General features: G+C 43.3%; 3 protein-coding genes across 5 annotated transcripts; 1 reads left to right on the forward strand and 2 right to left on the reverse strand.

Annotated features, from left to right (window-relative positions):
• Positions 1-344: 344 nt before the first annotated feature.
• LOC115671480 (digalactosyldiacylglycerol synthase 1, chloroplastic) lies at positions 345-5,879 on the reverse strand. 2 transcript variants are annotated; one of them, XM_030593057.2, is made up of 7 exons: positions 5,167-5,879; positions 4,501-4,533; positions 3,465-3,552; positions 2,347-2,831; positions 1,982-2,248; positions 1,500-1,849; positions 345-1,143 (listed from the first exon to the last, which is right to left on the reverse strand). In XM_030593057.2, the coding sequence occupies exons 1-7, from the start codon at positions 5,797-5,799 to the stop codon at positions 609-611; spliced, it is 2,391 nt and encodes a 796-aa protein (XP_030448917.1). In that variant the 5' UTR covers positions 5,800-5,879; the 3' UTR covers positions 345-608. The 2 variants fall into 2 exon arrangements, with proteins under 2 accessions (XP_030448917.1, XP_056158770.1); XM_056302795.1 differs by having other exon boundaries at positions 4,501-4,536.
• A 7,943-nt stretch (positions 5,880-13,822) lies between these two features.
• On the forward strand, positions 13,823-16,255 carry LOC115671588 (protein LEAD-SENSITIVE 1-like). The gene is made up of 3 exons (XM_056303037.1): positions 13,823-14,083; positions 14,215-14,288; positions 15,160-16,255. Exons 1-3 carry the CDS (start codon positions 14,064-14,066, stop codon positions 15,840-15,842), a joined length of 777 nt encoding a protein of 258 aa, XP_056159012.1. The 5' UTR covers positions 13,823-14,063; the 3' UTR covers positions 15,843-16,255.
• Positions 16,256-16,579: 324 nt separating this feature from the next.
• On the reverse strand, positions 16,580-18,646 carry LOC115671589 (uncharacterized). Of its 2 annotated transcripts, XM_056303039.1 has the most exons (4): positions 18,007-18,646; positions 17,667-17,925; positions 16,831-17,217; positions 16,580-16,738 (listed from the first exon to the last, which is right to left on the reverse strand). In XM_056303039.1, exons 2-4 carry the CDS (start codon positions 17,698-17,700, stop codon positions 16,671-16,673), a joined length of 489 nt encoding a protein of 162 aa, XP_056159014.1. In that variant the 5' UTR covers positions 17,701-17,925; positions 18,007-18,646; the 3' UTR covers positions 16,580-16,670. The 2 variants fall into 2 exon arrangements, with proteins under 2 accessions (XP_056159014.1, XP_056159013.1); XM_056303038.1 differs by lacking the exons at positions 17,667-17,925; positions 18,007-18,646 and having other exon boundaries at positions 16,831-17,511.
• Positions 18,647-20,179: the final 1,533 nt, after the last annotated feature.

Raw genomic sequence — 20,179 nt, forward strand, 5'->3', positions numbered from 1 at the left:
CATTAATATCGTTTATGAAAAAGAGTTAAGAGAAAAACAATTCCCTTATTGCTAAAAACATTTAAATATAGGAATCTTAAGAACTTTGATAAACCCGCACAGCCTCCCACCGAGCTCTGTCTCGTTGCCACCAACGAGCCTCGGCGTGGTGACGAGCTTGACTCAATCTCGCAATGATGTTCCTGAGTAAGTTTTCGCAACGATACCCCTGCTATGCTAGTTGAAATGCACTCAATTCCTCTCAGCTATGCTAGTTGAAATGGACTCAATTCCTCTCTCTCTCTCTCTCTCTCTCTCTCTCTCTCAAGATATCAAAAGTAAAAGTACAGGCTGGCCACTCACTCTTGAACTCTACATTGTTTCTTTAATTCTAAGAATATAAGTTCCTTTTCACAAATACAATAAGCTATAATTACATCCCCCCCTTGTGGTTTCTAAGTGTGTCACGAGGCTACAAAACTTAGAAGACTTAGATCCATTAGGATCCTAGAGTTACTATACTATTAAAAAAAGCTAAAAAGAATATGTCACAAAACGAGCACAATAGGCTCCAAAGATGTAGCCCTAACTAGTTTACAAAGTGACTAAATACGTATTGGTCAACGAGCTCACCAGCCATAGATGGGATTCTCCACCTGCGGGGGCAAGAGATTCAGGTCTTTACTGTGCTGCTTGCCATAGTCTCTCGTTCCGGGTACGGCTCCAGTGCATAGTCTCAAGAACTCGTTACCAGTGAGGCAGTAGTGGGCAAAAGCCAACCCTCCATCATACAGTTCCGTCAAGCTAGGCATTGAAACTGATTTGGCCAGGGCTTTTCCATTTATCTTGACTGTACCGCCGTTGCCTCTATCTTCGTTCAAGAGTCTCTCAAGATCGGAATACTCTAAGAATCTCTGTGTGGCAGCTTCCCACGAAAGTTTATATCTTTGCTCGGGAGTCAGCGGCTGAGGCTCATTTGCTAGGGCCTCTCTCATTTTGGCGACAAAGTCCTCAGATGTTCTGTATGTTAAACAGTTGGGAAACGATCTGAAAAATTCATTGGATGGGTGGTCAGCACAAACCACAAATTTCCCCATCGCAAGTGCCTCAGCAGTAGCCGTGCATAGCACATCGCTAACACTGGGATTAATGAAGACTTTGTACCTTCAAGAAGAAGAGCAGATATTATCAGTAAGTGCAGCTATTTTCGTGTCTTGCTATCTCCATGAGCATGCACACTAGTATAGAATGTGAGAGGACATTTTCCTACATGATCGCAGAATCATAATCGGATTAAATCCAAACCATTGTGTCTCATCAGCTCAAGAAATAGAACATAAGAAGAATATTCCCCGGGGGAAAAATATGAGCTATATTCTACAGGAATTCATAATCATTTGTCCTTTTAAACCCCATTTTGACAGAAATCACTGCTTGTGAGAAATTCCTGGAAAACATCTCCATTGACACGTTAATTGAACCAAAACTGATTCTCTCTGATAGAAATTTTGTATGCTTACCCATGAAGGGAATCGTCTGCATGATCCCTTCCTTTGAGAAAGTTGAGATTTAAGTTCAGTCTCGTAGCTGCACTCTGAACTTCTTGTGCATCCTCACCATTTCCAAACACGTCCAATTTAAAACCGTCGAGATCACTCTTATGGTTTGCTAACAAATCTATCAACTCCCTGTATCCCTTTGCCCACACCATCTTCCCCAGGAAATATGCTCCTTTGGAGAATGCTTGCTGCCCGAGTTCCCTTTCTGCAGCAACCTTGTCTCCAATTTTCAAGAACTTAGGACTCACCCCGTGGACATTGCACACTATTGATTTGGGCAAATCTTGTGTGGCAGCTGAAAGGCGAAGAACCTAGATGTGTATTCAACAATTACATATCAGATGAAAAGATGAAAAAAATCACACAGATAGCACATTCAGTTCCATCTCTAAAGCAAAAACAAACAATTACAGAATGAGGAAGATGCTGACATAAACTCTCACCTTGTTGCAATATGCCCTTGTGACCCAATTGTTTATGTGCTTCACGAAGAAAGCTTGGAGGGCTCCATTTTTCTCTCTCTTGATATACTCTAAGTAATTGGTGTGAACAACACCTACAACATGGTTGAATTTATCAGTCCACCGCTTGCCATGATGGTACCAATTTAAGTGCTCTGGCTCTTCCAGGACAGCGATGTCAGCATCTTTTGATGGGATAAATTGGGAAGTGTCTCCAGCAGGTATTATGCTCCGCCTTTCTTTTTGAAACTGTAGACCAACAAGAACGATATGTCATCTACCAAAATCAAGAATAGAATGTCAACTAGAAGTATGAACTTGCAGCCAGATTGCCAGGAAGCTATTACCTTTCCTGGATAAAATGAAATTCTGAAATCAGCCTTAAAACCAATCCTTTCCTCCAGCCAGTTCCGTATGTAAGTTTCCTGTTCTTCTGGAGAGCTGAAAGTGACATTATTCGGATAAACTAGTTCTTGATCTGATTTACAAAGCCAGGGAACGAGGAGGGTCACATTTTGCTTTGCAGACTTGGCTAAATATGCTGCTCGAAATAATGGGTTTACAGCTGTCCCAGTCATCCAAGGCAGGCTAGCAGTAGTAACAATAGCTACATGCCTCTTCTGATCTGTCATATCATGCTTTGCAGTGTCTGTCCAAAAACCACCCTCATAGCAATGCCCTGTACTCTGAAGGACACTGGCTAGTCTTAAATCCAGCTCGTCGTTCATGTTATCATTTCCAATAATTGAAGATTCCTCGCCAGAAAGGGAATGCATTAAAAGTTGGTTTTTACGTTTGCTGCACAAGCTTTCCACTAATTTGTCACACACATCTGCAGAGAAATATGGGATGATGTCAAAATCCACAAGAATCACGGATTTACCCAGTATGCAATCTTCACCACATTCGATCCACTTGTATCAGTATAACTATTTATAATGACACATGCTTGTGTTCAACCAAACAAGTTTGGCTGAGAATAACAAATACAAAACAACTCCAGCAGAACAGCAGACCTTCAAGCCTTAAAGACTTCACCAATTTTTAGAATTCAGGTCCAACAAAACCATCATGTAAAGCTCGTTAAGAAAAGGTAACAGACATGTTTGTAAGGGAAAAACTATTTTCCCGTCACCCAGAATGCTGAAAACAAATCACAAATTTTTATACATCTAGAAAAGGTCATCGAGTTGTTTAATTTTCTTGTCCACAATAAGAGGGAGTCTGTTTGGTGAAATACAAAAGCATGATAGTAAGCTTCACTGAGTCTATATTCGGGTATAGGGAAACCCAGAGTTATTAAAAACACGTCTATCCTACCTCATTAATATTAACAATACACTCGAGTAACATTAATCAGGATAATCATACATAAAAATAATCATGAACCATGGACAAACATTTTGGAAAAAGTAATATCCATGGACTAGCTAGACTTGTGAACATCAAAAAGATCAATATTTACCTTTTCTTACACCTAGTTGATCCAAAAATGGTTCAGATTGCCTGATCAGACATGCGAGAAGTTCAGGTACATCAAGTGGTGGTATTTTCTGCAAAAAATTGGAAAGAGGCATGTGTTCAGCCGAGACTTGAAACTATCAACCATGAGATCCTTCCTAGAGCTCATGACGTAACTAGAACATAGCACGAAAAAGTGGATACATATCGAGACCGACACATGGATCGATCATGACAAGAATGGAATTATCCGTAATGTAATGTAATAGGGGAGTCACAATCCAGTTCCCCCTCCCTTCTTGCCCAGATGAAGGAGATATGAATTCCATTCGGGCAGGTTAGGGCTCCAACAAGATATATAAAAAAAGGTAAATTCGTTGCAGGGAACTTCTTCGAATTGGCTTGTCCAAGCCGATGAAAGATGCTTACTATTCTTGTGTCTAGGTAACTTATTTCAATAATCTCATATGTTAGTCTCGATGCACAAATTCCTCAAGGCATTGTTTTTGTACGAGCACTAATAGTAAAAGAAAGGAAAACTGCTATTAAATGCGCTTTTGAGGGCATGAAGATTAGGAGAAGTGGCCTCTTCAAAACCCGTTGATCGAGTAGTTTATCCAGTTCCATTTGATCCATCAGCTTAACAAATGTTAAATTACAAAAAGTACTTAGCAATACTTGGTTCGCTTATATCAGAATGTATAGATAAAAAAACTGAACGCTTTGGTCTGAACTACACTTTACAACATTATGATGGAGAATAAGAAAGCAATTTTAATATCCATAGACTAGGACTACTCCACTTTAATTTTGCATTTTCATGCTGGAAAGGTACTTTGTACTTCAAAGAAAAATGCATGTTAAACTGCCACATAAACACATGCAACAACAAACGTGTGAGGTAACTGTTACAATCATTTGCCCAATACTAAAAGCTGCATACTTTGGCAAGCTAATGACAAATGGACTTCATGTGCACAATCAGTGTTGAAAGTACATCATAGGGGAAAATAGTGAACTTCAACAAGATAGAGGCTAACCTTAGAGTCTTCAGGCTCTTTGCAAATTGCTTTCTGCTGAAAACAATAAGAATGAATTAGACATATACGTCTTATCGTAACAAGGACAAATAAGCAACAAAATAGAAAGGAAGAGCCATATTAACTTGCAACTGTTTTATATGTGTTTACTTGAAAATTACAAAGAACTGAATGTTCAATCTCTCTCTCTCTTTCAACCAAAAATAAAAAAATCTCTCTCTCTCTCTCTCTCAGAAAGAGTTTTAGATCCAACCATAAGAAAATGGGATTCTACTCTATGCATCCATAACCTGGAAATCTCATGGATTGGGCGACAATGCAAGAGCAGAATGTTCAATCAACGCTAGGAAAGAGTCAAAGCGATAGAAGGACACAGGCTGACACAATTCATTCGGTGTTGGAATCACAGGATGCAGTGCAACGATCAGAGGACTTAAAAGTAAGGCAATTCGAATTATTCATCTTGCAAGCTCAACACCAAACTCGCACAGAAATTTTAAAGCTAGAAGTTCTCCTGATAATTCATGACTACTGATCAAATCTTTAAGTCCCCCAGTTTACCTCAAACAGCCTTAGCAAACGGAAATCACAGAGTTCACTTCGAGAGGAAATAAAACCAATCGGATAAGATAACCACGAAAGGAAAAGCAAGGCCGAAAGACATACCAAGCTAGACTTCACTTTCTCCACGATCTCCCCGCTCTTCCACCCCTCAAAAATATCCACCGTGCTCGTGCTCGTACTCCTCCGCCTCTCGAACTCCCCGAGCCTCGCCTTCAAAGCCCGAATCGGCTCCCAATAGTCCTTCTCCACCTTCGGCTCCTCCATAAACCGCAGCACCCTCCTCCTCCTCCTCCTCCTCTTCCTCGCCCAATCGAAATCCACGACCCCATCCCCGTCGCCGTCCGCCTCCTCCGAGACAATCGCGTTCCTTATGGCCGACAGATCGATCCGTATGCTCCCCCGGGGCCCCCACTTCTCCAGCACGCGCTTGCTGAAGTCCGGCGCCGAGTAGGCCCGCCGGAACTCCGACAGCTTGGGCTGCAGCCGCTTGACGAAGTCGATCTCGGCGGGCTGCCGGGAGGACCGGATGGCGGAGGGGACGGAGAAGGCGGAGGGGACGGAGCTGATGAGGTTCTCGAGCTCGCGGTCGAAGGAGGTGGCGAGGTTCTTGAAGGAGTTGGCCCGGTTGCGGATCAGCTGGAGATCGGCGTCGGCAGAGACCCGGACCTCCTTCCAGCTCCTGGAGAGGAAGGAGAAGGCGTTCGAGGACGCCGGAGACTGCGTCTCGTTGACCATCGCCGCGGAGTTCCGGCACCCCCTCCCCGATCGGAGCTAGGGTTTCTCGTCGGAGCAGAGAGGATTGCGGTGGGTTTCTCGAGAAGCTTTGTGGGGTTTCCGAGAGGAATGCGAGCGAGCAAAAAGATAGAAAGGTTTGAAGTTTTGGGGGAAGGTTCCCGAGAGGTGGTGGTGTGAAGTTCGACGGCCAGGATCGTCGCGGAGGGTTCGAGGAGGGGGGCGCGCACGTGTCACGCCACGTAGGACTTCGGGAGATTTCGCTGGGACACGTGGAGGGTCGACACGTGGGGGGACACGATTGGGGGGATATAGGTTTTGGCGGGAATATGCTGCGGGAACGAGGGAGGGATGTGGGGCCTTCGGGTTGGTGGGGGAGGGGGGGGGGGGGGGGTGGCAATTCTTCGAAGGTTACTGTTGTCTGGCGCGGAGCGGGACGCGTGGCGCGGAGCGATTGGAGGGACGCTGTGCCTTGTCTATCCTTGGCTCTTGTCCGATTCCGTCTCCGGTTCCCAGTTGTTCGAGAAGTACGTCAAGATCGCGTTTAGTCGTCGGGACATTTCTACCGGATAAAATAATGTCGGATAACATAAAGATAAAACATAATTTTAAATATCCCATTCAATATTTGTTAATGTCCGGATATGATATGAATCCAAATAAATATTATCCAGATAAACATTTGATTTGCAGAATTAAAATTTAAAAATAAATCATGGAAATAAAACAACCCCTCTTCCTCGTGATGCAGACGAGGAGGCCGTGAAGCAGAAGCCATTGTCGCTCAGCCCAACTTCCGTAGAGAAAACAATACTCCAAAAGTAGGCAGAAAAATTGTTGGGAAGTGAGGTGAACCGAAATTCTCTTTGCTGGAGATAGACAATCGTGTGGGATCTTCGATAAATAACTGAAGTCGAGAAAAAAACCCAGCTTTGCACTTTGCCGGAGATGTCAAGTTACTAGGTTGATCATTTAAGGACGAGATTGTCAAATCCGGGTCTTTGGGGTGTGTTAAACAGAGAGGAGAGAGCATGGGATGGGATTCAAAGAAATGGAGGGGACCCAACCGGACGGTTCCCACTTTGAGCGGTCCGTTTTGCACGCCTCTAATAAATCTATGCACCTAATAAAATCAGGAACTTGCAGATCGACTTATAGCATAGAGATTTCCTTAATTGCGATATCCGAGGTCAAGACCTTAATCGAAATGTGCATGATGAGATTGTAAATATACATATCACGACGATAAGGTGTATCTTCTTTTTTTTTTTTCCGTAATGTTTTTGGGGCTGCGAGGTGATCTCCGGCATAAATTTGCGCGCGGATTAAGCATGTTTTGTCGATCGCCGTTACCAACGAGTCGCGTTTAAATAAATACGGAACAAGCACGAAGAAGTACAAAACAATGAAGCTGAAGATGGCTCGCGCGAACCAATGGAGGAAAGCTCTGGATTTCAAGAGAGTGTCGTGGACGATGCGTGCTGGCGTGCCAAGAAGAGAACGTGCAAATCTTGAAGAGATTCCAGCAGCGAAGGCTATCGCGCTCTTTGCGGGCAAGAATGCAAATTAAGATTTTGATGAATCCCGTGCGCTTGCAAGATGCAAAATCCCCGAAAGCAGGCGCGACTGCCGCGGGGGTGGAAGCAACAACGACAGCAACGTAAGACAACCGAACGCAAGTTTGTCTGTCTGTTCGAACCGTAGAAGACAAGTACACGGTATCCACCTTGACGAATGAGAGAGAGATATAGAGACTCATCCGCACGCATTTGTCCGCATTGTTATTTGTCAATCACGGCCTCACGACTCTCGCTTGAGACCGTCAATCAAACCAGAAGAGAGAGGGAGAACGAGTGGGCGAGAGGGGGTGGTTCGGAAGTTCGTGGGCAGCTGAAGCTGTGATCCCACCATGGGATTTGTATCTTTGTGAATTTCACCGTGCACGTCTCCGTCTCACCTCTTTTCGTGGGTGATCCGAATTCACAGGTCCGGTCCAATTGGCTGCCCCTGAGATTTTGATCTTCCTTCGCAAAAGCCCTGTCGTTGTCGCTGAGAGCTAGAGAGAGAGAGAGAAGCTTCCAGGCTAGCTTTGCGCTTTCGGCTCACGGCCCAACCTGGCCGTCTTTTCACGAGCAACTTCGCATGCGAAAAGAGCTGTCCCAGGGCTAATCCCATGCGTCTCGGTGTACGGATCTCAAATCCATCTGGATCATCAAATTGATGGATCCTACAATTAACGTGATAGACCGCACGCGCGACGGCCGATGATCAGATTTGATGATCTAGAGGTATTGTCCATACAACAACGGTTTTCCCAATCAGGGTATGTTTGAAGCGCCGGATGTCACAAAATCCACGAAAATAAATGGTAGATTTCCTCGTATCATTTATAGAGTTGGATTAGGAAGCTAACATATCGAGCGTTTATGGGGTGTTTTAATATTGATCACCCGTATAAATACTCACTTATATCTCGAACATCATTTAAAAATTCAATTTTCGTATACTGGTTTTAAGTGTGCACAACATTGGTTGGCTTACGACGGAGATGAAAGTTTCTGGGATGAATAGATGGATAGCGAGATGTGGCTGAAAATATGCGGACGGAAAAACACTACCTTACCTTGGAGGAGCCGAAGACCATGCAGAGCATGACACGTGGCATAAGGAACCTGCTTTCCAGTTCCATGGCTTGAGAAACGAACCTCGGACATCTGCACCTCTGAAGCTTTCATGGGGTTTCAAAAAGCACTAAATTTACTTAAAAAAAAACCAATTTAACTCTAAATATTTCAATTTAATCGATTTAATCTTAAACATTTTGGATATAGATTTCGTCCAAGGAAGCATCATCTTGATGGGCGCTAACTTGCGGTGTTTGCCGTTGCAATTTCTGCCGATGTTAGGTTGTTGTGTCCTGTCATCATCAAATTCAACTTGATGCTAGGTAGAGTCAACACTTAATCACGAACTCATTGAATGAGTGCCACAACAATTGCATGATGAAGTTCGAATTGAGTTGGGAATATCAAAAGCGCCGTCGACGTCGTTCTCCATTCTGAAGGAAAAAGATGAAAATGACAACTAGTCGTAAAGAATAGGCAAAATAACACAAACAATCCCTGAACTTTGACTCAATGTGCAATTTGATCCCTGAACTTTTAATTTGTTCAATGCCATCCCTGAACTTTTGGTACATGTTCAATTTAGTCCCTGAACTATATGAAAATATTCAATGCAGTCATTTCTATTAATTCAATCTCAGGGATTATATTGAAGATTTTCATATAGTTGATAGACCGAATTGAATATGTACCAAAAGTTTAGGGATGACATTGAACAAAATAAAAGTTCAGAGACCACATTGAATATTAGGTTAAAGTTCAGGGACTATATTGAACAAATTAAAAATTTAGGGATCAAATTGCACATTAAATCAAAGTTCATGGACTGTTTGTGTCATTATCCCTAAAGAATAAGAGCTTTAAGATGTGATGCGTAGGTGTGAATTGAGCAATGGTGAAAAATGAGAGAGGGAAGGGGCCAATTTACAAAGAGATTTTTTTCTCAATAATTACTGGATCAGTGACTGTTACTGGGTGGATACGAGCTAAGGAATTGTTAAAAAAGTCCTAGAACTATTGCATTTTTGCCAATTGAGTCATAAACATTTTCTTATTTTGCTAATTGAGTCTATCTAGCCACTTTTGGCTGATAATAGCTGACGTGGACACCAGTTGTCCTATGTAGCACGATTGGCACGGACGTAAACAATTTTTTTGATACTATTTGTTGACACCTAAATTTCGATCGACCATTTAGTGATTAATTGCATAGAATATTGGGGATTAAATTTTAACCCCTAAACAAAAATATTAAAATTGCATAGCATATAGTTTAAGTTCATATAGGTTAGTTGCATTCCGTATCGGACCGGCGGTGACGAGTAAGCTGAAAATTCATCGCGTAAACCGAGCTCGAGCACTCGGCTCACCCAAGGGATTGGGGGCCAAAATTCACAAGTCTAAAAGGCTTTGGTTGTTTTAATTTGAGCTTAAATCAGCCTGAATTAATTTAGCCCATTTGAAATTAAATAAAAATTAAATGATAAAAGCCTAAGCCTAAGTCCATTAGGACTAGGAAGCCCGGCTAATTAACTTAGGTTGCGATATAAATATGTGATTATACCCCTCAATCAAGGGGGCTCTCATATTTTTCAGAACATAATTCTTGAGAGCACGAGAGACGTGAGCAAGAGTAAGAGAGAGAGTCGCTCGTGCACGTGCCCGCCCCACTGTCGCGCCGCCTCGCTGCCACCACCGCTGTTGTCCCGGTACCTGCTATTTCCACCGTGAGCCAAGAAGCCCCCTTGACGAGCTGCTTCAATATCGAGTCCGCTGCCCTGTTCGCCGCTGCCCTGCTAGCGTCCATCCACTATATCGACGAGCTCCAGTTCACGACGATTCTTCCAACGAGCTAACGCACAAAGTCCTCCATCCGCCGTTGGTGAGCAGTCAAGCGGTGGCCAAACGAGCAATAATCAAGTGGAGAAGTGCTTCAGTGGAGAAAGAAGCAAAAGAATTCATCTTTTCCTCTCCTTGTCAGGGACAACTTTTGTTTGCAGGTTCACAAGAGGACAAAACCGAGTGCAATTGGTGGAGAATGAGTTCGCTGCTGAAGGAGACAACATCATGCTCTCGAGATTCCGCATTCTCCACAAACAAATAACATAAAGGAAGAACAAACGTGTGAAGTCAAGCTTCATCCCTGTGCACTCGCCACAGCTTCTGCCGCACCACCGAGCGCACCACCGCGCCCACCGCCGGCCACCCCGTCACCATCCCACGGTGAGCCTCCATCGCCGTCGCCTCTCATCGTCGCCGCCGCATCCACCATCAATCGCCCGCCATCGGTCACCATCCCGATCCGTAAGCCTGAGTCCGATCCAAGTTTGAATCGGAAATATCCGTCAAATTAGGTACGATCGATATCCAATATTTTTTTCAGAATATTTTAATTCCTAGTTTAGGTGTTTTAAATATTCTGTGAATATTTGGTGGATTGCTAAATCTTAGGGATATTATTTGCTCTATCTGCAATATTCTAAAACACTCAAAATTAGGAATTATTCCTAATTTGGCAACGTATCTGGACGACTATCCGACCTTATCCATAAAGTACGATACGCGGCGATACGGAAAATCGTTATCTTATCCATGATCACTTGGATACGATAATAGATTTTATTCGCTTTCCAAATTCGAATAATCAGTTTTCCGTCGATATCTATAACCCTATAGATATGACTGTTAATTTGATTTTTTTTTCCTAATTCAAATTTGATAAGAATCTTGCGGATTGCATGGATTGTTTGAATGCGGTTGTTATCTTTGTTTGATTGTTTTTTTTAAATAAAGAAAATCCAAAAATATATTAGTTAGGATTTAAATTAAAAATTTTGCATGTTTAGGGAACCCTAAATGTATCTAGAAGATATGATAATTATTTAATTTAAATTAGGACTTAAGATAATTTATTTCCTAGTTTAAATTAGGTATTATTCTAATCCTAATAGATTATTTAGGTTATTTTTAGATTCCGAATTTCCCCAAAAAGAGTGAGTTACTTTAGGATAGATTAGGATACATTGCATTCTTAATTTGAGTAACTTTTAATTTCGAATTTTAATAAAAAAAAATATCAAAAAAGAAGTTGTTAGATTGCATGTTATTTTAGGCATTTTTTTAATTTCGAATTTCATTGGAAAAATACCAAAAATAAATCATTTGCCCGTTATTAAAATTAGGCCACGTCGTCGCATGACATATAGTTCGCATGTTAGGTTGCATTAATCGCATGTCATTTTTTGCACGTCATTGCATATAGGTTAGTTTGCATTTTAATAAAGCGCAAACCCTAAAGAACACCTCGAGTGCCTTGTTTTGTTAATTAGAAATCATAGTAGGAATGTCTGTATGATTTTTTACTAATAATGCAGATGCTTGCGTTGCATTAAGGTACGCCATTCTCCTAATCTTGCAATTTATTTATTGTTTTCTTGGATATTAAATTGGTGGTTTGCGCACTCGCATGAACACCTCACATGTTAGTGATTAGGTAATAAAATGGATTTAGACTGCCTGCATAAATATTTTTGAAAAGAAAAGGTACCGAAAGGGCGTTAGACTAGATCAGCGTAACCAAATCCCCGAGCTTAAAATATCTGGTTCGTAGGAATAAAACATATCTCCCTATGTTTTATTTAGGTTTCTAATCGACCTACCACAAATAGATTAGTGGCGACTCCAAGCATGAAAACTTTTACATGTTAAAAACTTAAACCTTAAGTTGCGAATTGGTAGGGCTTGGGAGGGCCCGAGTTAGGCTTAGTCTTAATAATCCATTAGCCTGAGAAATTTAGGTCGCGACAATATTTGAATATTTTATCGAATTTTTAATTTTTAATTTTATTTTCTTTTTTGCCTTGCTTTTTTTCTGTGCCGGCAAGGATTATCGGTGGGGTGGGAAATTATCTAAAAAGTCATAAACCTATTGTACTTTTACTAATTCAGTCATAAATCTTTTTACTTTACCAATTAAGTCGTAAACCTTTTCATTTCTTGCCAATTGAGTAAATTCGGTCAATTTTGGCTGGAAATTGCTGACGTTGATATTTTTAAATAATTTTTTAATAATTTATGATTTTTTTTGCTTTTCTCTGTTTTTTTTTTGTTGGGGTTTTGAAGTTAGGATGGCGAGGGTGGCTAGCCGACCCTCGCTGGTCACGGACGAGGGCCGGTGACCCTCGCGCAAATCCAGCAAGGGCGTTGGCCCGGCGGGGCCGCTAAGTGCCTCGGCTGGGGTCGTGACGCCCTTGTTTAGAGTCGGCGAGGGTCACCGGCCCTTGCTTGTGGCCGGCGACGGCGTCACGACCCCAGCCGAGGCACTTAGCGACCTTGCCGGATCTAGGCGAGGGTCAGCCGGCCACCTTCGCCGGCCCTAACTTCAAAACCCAGAAAAAAACAGGGAAAAGGAAATAAAAAAAAGAAAAAAACCATAAAAAAATTCAAAAATTATTAAAAAATGTCTACGTCAGCGATTTCCGATCAAAATTAGCCAGATGGACTCAATTGGCAAGAAATAAAAAGGTTTATAACTCAATTGGCAAAGTTGAAAGGTTTACGACTGAATTGACAAAAGCACGATAGGTTTATGACTTTTTGGACAATTTTCCCCCGATGGGGTTACTGGAGATCTTGGGCTCTGTGACAACCCCGGAGGACTTTGCTGTTGTTCCGTATACATTCAATAGGCGTTGAATTCTTCAATTCTGATTCGATGTCTTTCTAGTGAGATTTTGGAGCAAATCGGGGAAGAAGATGACTATGGAAGAAGCGATGGCTTAGTGGACATGCAAAGAGTTTGCCTACAAGAGTCAAAATGTTCAACCATCGCCTCGATGGCCCTGGGCAAAGGCTTCGCGGCCGGGGCCACGACCTCGTCAGGGGCCACGACGGTCTTACCCAAGGCTTTCACGACTAGTCATAGGATGACCTATGTTCACATTACCGATTTCTAGTTAAAAATGGGCGGATAGACTCAATTGGCAAAATATAAAAAGACTTAAGACTCATTTGGTAAAATCGAAAAGTTGATAACCGAATTGGCAAAAATGCAATAAGTCTAGGACCTTTGGACAATTTCCCAAACGAGCTGCTATGGCGAATACTTGGAGCCAAAGAAAATTGAGCTGAGGTCTGGCCCATGGCCAATGGAGGCCGAATCCAAAAATGGGCTTGGGCCGGCCCATTTCGGACAATGGGCCTGACCTGGCCCATGTCACAAGCAGCCCACGGCCCAGCCGCGGGCCCGGCATCCAACGGGCCTCGCTCGCCAGGTCGCGAAACAGGCAGAGTTTTACTCATTTCATCACGTTGACCTGCCGGAAGGAGAACCGTGGCACGACCAGGTGAGGCCACGTGGATTCTCTCTCTCTCTCTCTCTTTCCTCTTCTTCTTCCCGGTGAGCGTCGTCTCTGCTTTCCTTAACGGGGAAGGAGACGATGGCACAGGCGTAACTTCGCAAAACAAACCGCAGTGCTCGCTTTTGGCTTCGGGTTGCCTTGCCCCACGCCGACCCCCCATCTTCTTGCCTCATCGCCACATTTCCCAAAAACGGAATCCAATTCCCTCGTCCCAAAAAGAGAAGGAGAAAAAGAGCCAAAACCAAAAGCAGAGGCAGAGGCAGAGGGAAAAGAAGAGGCAAAGATGGGTCTCCTTTCTAACAGGTGGAGTCCATTCTCTCTTTGTTTGGTCCTCTCGAGCTTCGTGTTCCTCGATCTCACCTGGGTCGAACGTGATTTGATTTATATCGCTTTCTGGTTCAAGATGTTTTACCCTCCTTGTTGGTTGCGTACAGAGTAAGCAAGGAGAGCCTGAAACCAGGGGATCATATCTACTCTTGGAGGACTGCTTACGTTTATGCCCATCACGGTTTGCTCTCCTCTCTTGCCTTCCCTTTTTCATCGTGCTGTTTGTGGTGTCTGTGTTCAGAAGGGACTTCGTTAGTTCTTTTGCCGAATGCTGAATATGTAGCGATTGTCGATGTTTTTGTTTAAATGTGAGAAACGTGTACTTCTAGGACGTGTAAAGAAAACGACCATGTGGTTGCAGTCTCGTGATCTCATGAAATTCCGCAATCTCAAGCTGAGGAACTGATTTCCCATGACTTGTTAGGCTTTGCAATTTAGGTGGATTAGAATTAGTTAAGCCGGGGCGGCACTTTCGCACTAATGCAAATACCGCATCAGTATTTACCTTTCGATCATGGTGAAGGCGTCATATGAAGCATGCGGACCATGCAATGTTTTTTTAAACAACATGGAAAGGTTATGCTAAAATGCGATTGGCTTGATATATGAATTATCAAGTCGAACTCCGTTGAAATGCGATTGACTTGATACACCACAGCAACAAGTGTAACCTTAAGATTCTTGCTCCTCATTCGTTAGCATACCAATGACTGCTCGCAGACATTCTTGGCAAGGGACTTTTCACAGTCGAACTGGATCTGTTTGTACGTCGTATACTCGACTAACCTCGTGATGTACACCGTGCAGTGTAAATTCTCTGTCCTAATTAGGAGATTCCTTTCCCTTTGTATTTTTCTTGCGTACAGATTGGCTGAATGTGGTACGGATTGTTCCGTATGTCTTATTCAGTCAAGGCATGCCAAGGTTTCGCCACATTTAGCCATCTCTCTTCTTGTCTTGATGATTCGCTGTTCTGATACTGGTGTCATAAGTCCTAACTATTCATGACAGCTAAATCCACCGTTTTCCTAATTTTCTACTCGATGAATCAGGCGTTTACATTGGCGATCACAAAGTCGTGCACTTTACAAGACGGGGACAAGAAGTAGGAACTGGAACTGTCCTCGACCTTCTCTTAGTAAGCTCTGGACCAGCCCGGTCTCAAGTGCCTTGCCCAACCTGCACTCCTCCCGAAGATGATCACGGGGTGGTCGCCTCATGCCTCGACTGCTTCCTCTCAGGGGGTGTCCTGTACCGGTTCGAGTACTCCGTGAGCCCCGCACACTTCCTCGCCAAGGCACGTGGTGGCACCTGCACCCTCGCTGTCGCTGATCCGGACGAGATCGTGATTCACAGGGCAAAGTACCTGCTTGACAACGGCTTCGGCTGCTACAACGTGTTCAAGAACAACTGCGAGGATTTCGCCATCTACTGCAAGACTGGCCTCCTGGTTCTGGACCAGAGAGGCATCGGGCAAGGAGGGCAGGCGGTCTCGATCGTTGGCGGGCCACTCGCAGCGGTCCTGTCCACGCCATTGCGTCTGGTTACCACAAACGTGTACGGGATGGCGGCAACAGCAGTTGGGGTGTATTGTGCGAGTCGATATGCGGCTGATATTGGGAGCGGCATGAGGAGAGACGTGGTGAAAGTTTCAGTGGAGGATCTGACTCGGCGACTGGCAACTGGGATGCTTCAGGTGATGGAACCTCTCAGCTCGCCGACCATTGTGAGCTGATCTTTGGATAAAGCCCGGCTCATCTAAAGCGTGCTCTCAAACTGCGTGTTCATTTGGTACTGAAATGTTGTGACCAAGCTTCAAGACAGGGTTTGGATTGAAGCATTTACTTCTTCTCGTGTGATGTGTGCGCACTTAACATGATTAATTCTTGATGCCTGTCATTGAAGACATGCTTGTTTTATCTATCAAAAACTCTGTACTGATGGTAATCACTGTTCATTAAAAGCTTAAGCTTTCAGTTGACGGGCCAGCAAACTTTCCTGTTATTTCTTGTTAACAATTTCCTATATCGAGGAAGAAAGACAAATAACAGGAGAACACAGCCAGAGTTTCTCCCTTTGCGAGCGACTTTCTTTACTCCGAGGAGTGAAGTCACACTTCAGAATGTTATTAGGTATTTGCTGTCACAATGTCGAACTCGACTTCGCAGGTACAACAGCTGGATTTACCCAATCAGAGATACCATGACAATGCCGGAGTATCACTGGCATTCATCGTGGAACTTCGGGACTCCGAGGGTTAGGATTGTACTTGTGAAGCGCAAGATTGGCATGATCAGCACTTGGACTTTCTACTTGATCAAGAATAGGAAGCTACTTTTCTCATCAAGGTATTAATCTGGAAGCTGCTAACAAACCATCTTTGGCAAGGCTCATTCACACCTCAACTTGCACGTGTTTAAGGTTTCGCTATCCACTCCAGAAAGGATTGCACTAATGACGTGGTACCCGGAAAACTTGCTACTGCATATAAGTTAATCACTGAAAATCTAAGGTATACCGGCACAGTACGCATTACAGAGGCTGGACGGCAACTTTTACATGCTTAGACAAGTAGAACCGCGTTTACGAATCCATCATTCTCTGGATCATTGGTCACTTGGGCATTTTTTCCTGTCACCAACCAACAATTACAGAATGTAAATAACGAATGTGAAGAGACAAGGCGGTTTCTATTTTGCCGAAAGAGGATCTCAAGATCTTACCCCGCACAACCTTTCCGGCCGGGGTGACAAGACCTGATTTGCTTACATAACCTGTTATATTTAGAGAGAGATGAGTACGTAAAGGAGGCAGTATCCATAGAAAAATTCTGGTGGTTACTTCATTTGAAGCAATGTCTATCAAAGTCTTTACCTCAATGACGGCTCCCTTGGTCAGGACACCCAGTGAGGTGTACATCTGACCGTTTGGATTTTTCTTCACTCCAGTGATCTCGAGATTGAAGGTGCACTTGAGCTCCGGATGCATAACGTGAGCTTTGTTGAACTGGAGTCCTGACGGCCGAATGAACCGCTCGTACTTAGGGGGTTTCCTCGTGAAACCTGGTCCGACGAATGTTGCCTTCGTGACCATTCTCTTCCATTGTTTTGCTGAAAAAAAAAGGGGAAACACAGGAAGGTTCAGTAGCCTTTCAAAATGCAGAGCAAACTGTGATCCACCCATGATTCATTTTTGTGCATCAGATGGCCCAGGGTAACACGCGGACGGTGCAACTACATTCAGTTGCTTCAGCAAGTACACCGAGGACAAGCTCCCTCGAGCAAGACTCTCAGATATCACAGCAAGCAAGCTTGAGTTCATCTTCTCCGAATTCCGACTTCACCACCACATCTCGATCTAAAAATCATATTCATTTGAACCCGGAAAAAAAGGATAGTGATAACTCAGACTAATTTGTAAACTAAGCATGATGTTCCCAAAGTAATTAAACTCCGGCCACCCCGGAGACATCACATACTCGAGAATAATGCAGCAAGAGCAATAAGAACAATGCGAATAAACAACAACACGAAACCGATGATAACCTATCTCGACGTACTTTTCCTTTTGCCAGATTTGACCACTTTGAACATTTCATCTTCAGCAGCAGGCCTTACCTGAGGAGGATTACAAATGGATAGTCAAAAAGATTTTGAATCACAAAGTCGTCACAAAACGAAATCCGGCAACTGGCGATTCGCCAAGTGCAATGACAATTGATTTCACCAGATGATGAGAGATAAGCTTCCCTTCGGTAAAGGCACTTCCCACTTTCCAGCTTTCTCCTTCCTCTTTCGCTTAATTGAGTTGCTAAGCACCTGGATGTGCCACGATGTCAGATTTGGAAACACGCAATGATATTTGAAAAATCGCATCCATCAATATTCACTTCAGCATACTTTAGCTCGGGTGGTTGTTTCGCGGGCCAGCAGATAAGCTGGAACAGCTCCTTCACTAACATCATTATCCACCTTGCGCCGAGATGATGACTCCGCATGCATATTCAACCTGTTCCAACACATGAAGCAATCTTTTTACTACTACGGCGGATGAAGATATATCTCTTACTTCTCACAAAATTAACTTGCGCTTAGCAAGATAATTTAGTACTTCTAGGATAGGCAATCAGAGTGCCGCGACCTCATAAACTCAACGCATCTCAAATAGAAGATCAAGATCACGACGACTTAATTACTGGGTGAAGAAAAAAAATCTGACACCAAATCCTATGCTTCCTTTGCTTCAGCTCACTAAACGGCTGCATCTAGCTAGAATAACTTAAAAAAAACGACAGCTTGTTTCGCTATATTTTCATGTAAGAAGCAACCGTTATGTGATTTTAACTGCAACCAGATCACAATATTATGAAATTTGATAACAACAATGAAGAAGTGCCTTCTGATTAAAATCAAGAAACGAGCTACCGCCGACCACAAATATGAAAAAAATCCTCGCGTTTTCTTCATCAGAGCCTTCTCTGCATATCGTTTCTTGGCGAACATCTTACCCTTAATGCCCAAAGTCTGCGAAACATCCGCCAAAGAATAAGAATTTGAGCTCACTGTGAAACCCCTAAACAAAAAAAAATAAGACCACAAAGCTGTTCACGTTAACAGGAAAGGGAACCGACTTTCTGGGCTTTTTCGGATCTCTCGTGGACTTCGCGAGCTTCCCTCTTGCGTTTCCGCTCGAAGTGATCATGGCGATACCCATGTCTCTTCCGTGGCGCTCTATGTAATCTCCTTGCGGCTGAAACAGAGAAAGAAACGTCAAAACCAAAGCGACGAAATCAATCGGTAAGCATTGAACTAAAAGCCACGCTCTTTTTTCCAAGTGAAGCGATTGCGCAAAACTTCGACTAAGAGAGATATTGCGCGCGCACCATGGCGAGTTACAAATTCAAACGTGCTCTCACAATGCGTTTGAATCGAAGAAACCTCTGATCTTTTGGAGGGGGTCGATGCAGTGAAAGGGTGCACTCTGGTTTTTCATGTATAGGTCGGTTGTGAGGGAGGCATCTCTACTGAGTCGGTGCGGTGGAGTGAAAGCAACTGTTTCACCTTGAACACTCCCCACTTCTCCCTGTTTTCTGTTCATTCAGACATCTTGCATGGGCCGAGGTCCGACAGAAGATAGGCCAGTCCACACAATCTGTGAAAGCCCTCGAGTCAAAATCCAGCATCTCCTACGAGAATCGACTGATCATTGAGCGGCCATGCTACTCAGGCCCTGACTTGTGCATAATCCAAACTCAGTTCAATTATTTGCGAGTTCGAGTCGAGCTCGAGCTTGAAATTACTTCGAATCCTGCAGCTCGCTAGTCTAGTCGAGCGGAATTTCTCTTCATTTGTTTTAGTTAGGGGAAATTATGGGAATGGTCCGTGTATTGATGCCGATATTCGGTTTTGGTCCTTGTACTTTACATCGCGACTGATTCTGTGCCCAATCTTCGTTCACAATTTCAAGACAAAATCTACATTTCCTGTTAATGTCACCCTTGATGGGGAGCTCAATTCGAGTATCTGCTATCTATCAAGCATTATATATTAGAGTGTAGCGGAACCTTGTTTTTTTTTGGACGAAAATGCTTTCTTCGTTCAATGACCAACACTATTAGAACATAAAATATCCCATAAGAGTAGGGGGTTTAAACAACTAATTAGAGGGGAGGGCCTTTTTACCATGGGCTTTGACAATCTAGTCTGCAAGTTTATTAGCTTCTCGAAAAAATCTTGATTTGTTACTGATTCACATTTCACCACTGATAAGTTATCAGATTCTATTACCATGCTCGGATCGGAAGTACTCTTCAGTTCGAAGTATAAAGAAGGCGAAAGAAAGAGCATTCAAATTCTAGCGATTGTAGTTTAAATCTTGAGGTAGTTTTCAATCCCATCCAAATCTTTCTTTTTTTATTTTGAGAAAAAAGGTTCATTCGTCGTATGAATGGATTGACATTTGTGGACATAGATTGGACCCTTGAAAAACTTTGGCCATAAGTAGCCAATGGCCATACCATATTAGACCAGCTCAGGCACAAACCCAAAATATTGGGATTTTCCCTTAAAAATG

Source organism: Syzygium oleosum, unplaced genomic scaffold, assembly GCF_021117445.2.
Source record: "Syzygium oleosum isolate NSW1041296 unplaced genomic scaffold, Sole_v2.1 Sole_v2.25, whole genome shotgun sequence".
NCBI lineage: Eukaryota > Viridiplantae > Streptophyta > Magnoliopsida > Myrtales > Myrtaceae > Syzygium > Syzygium oleosum.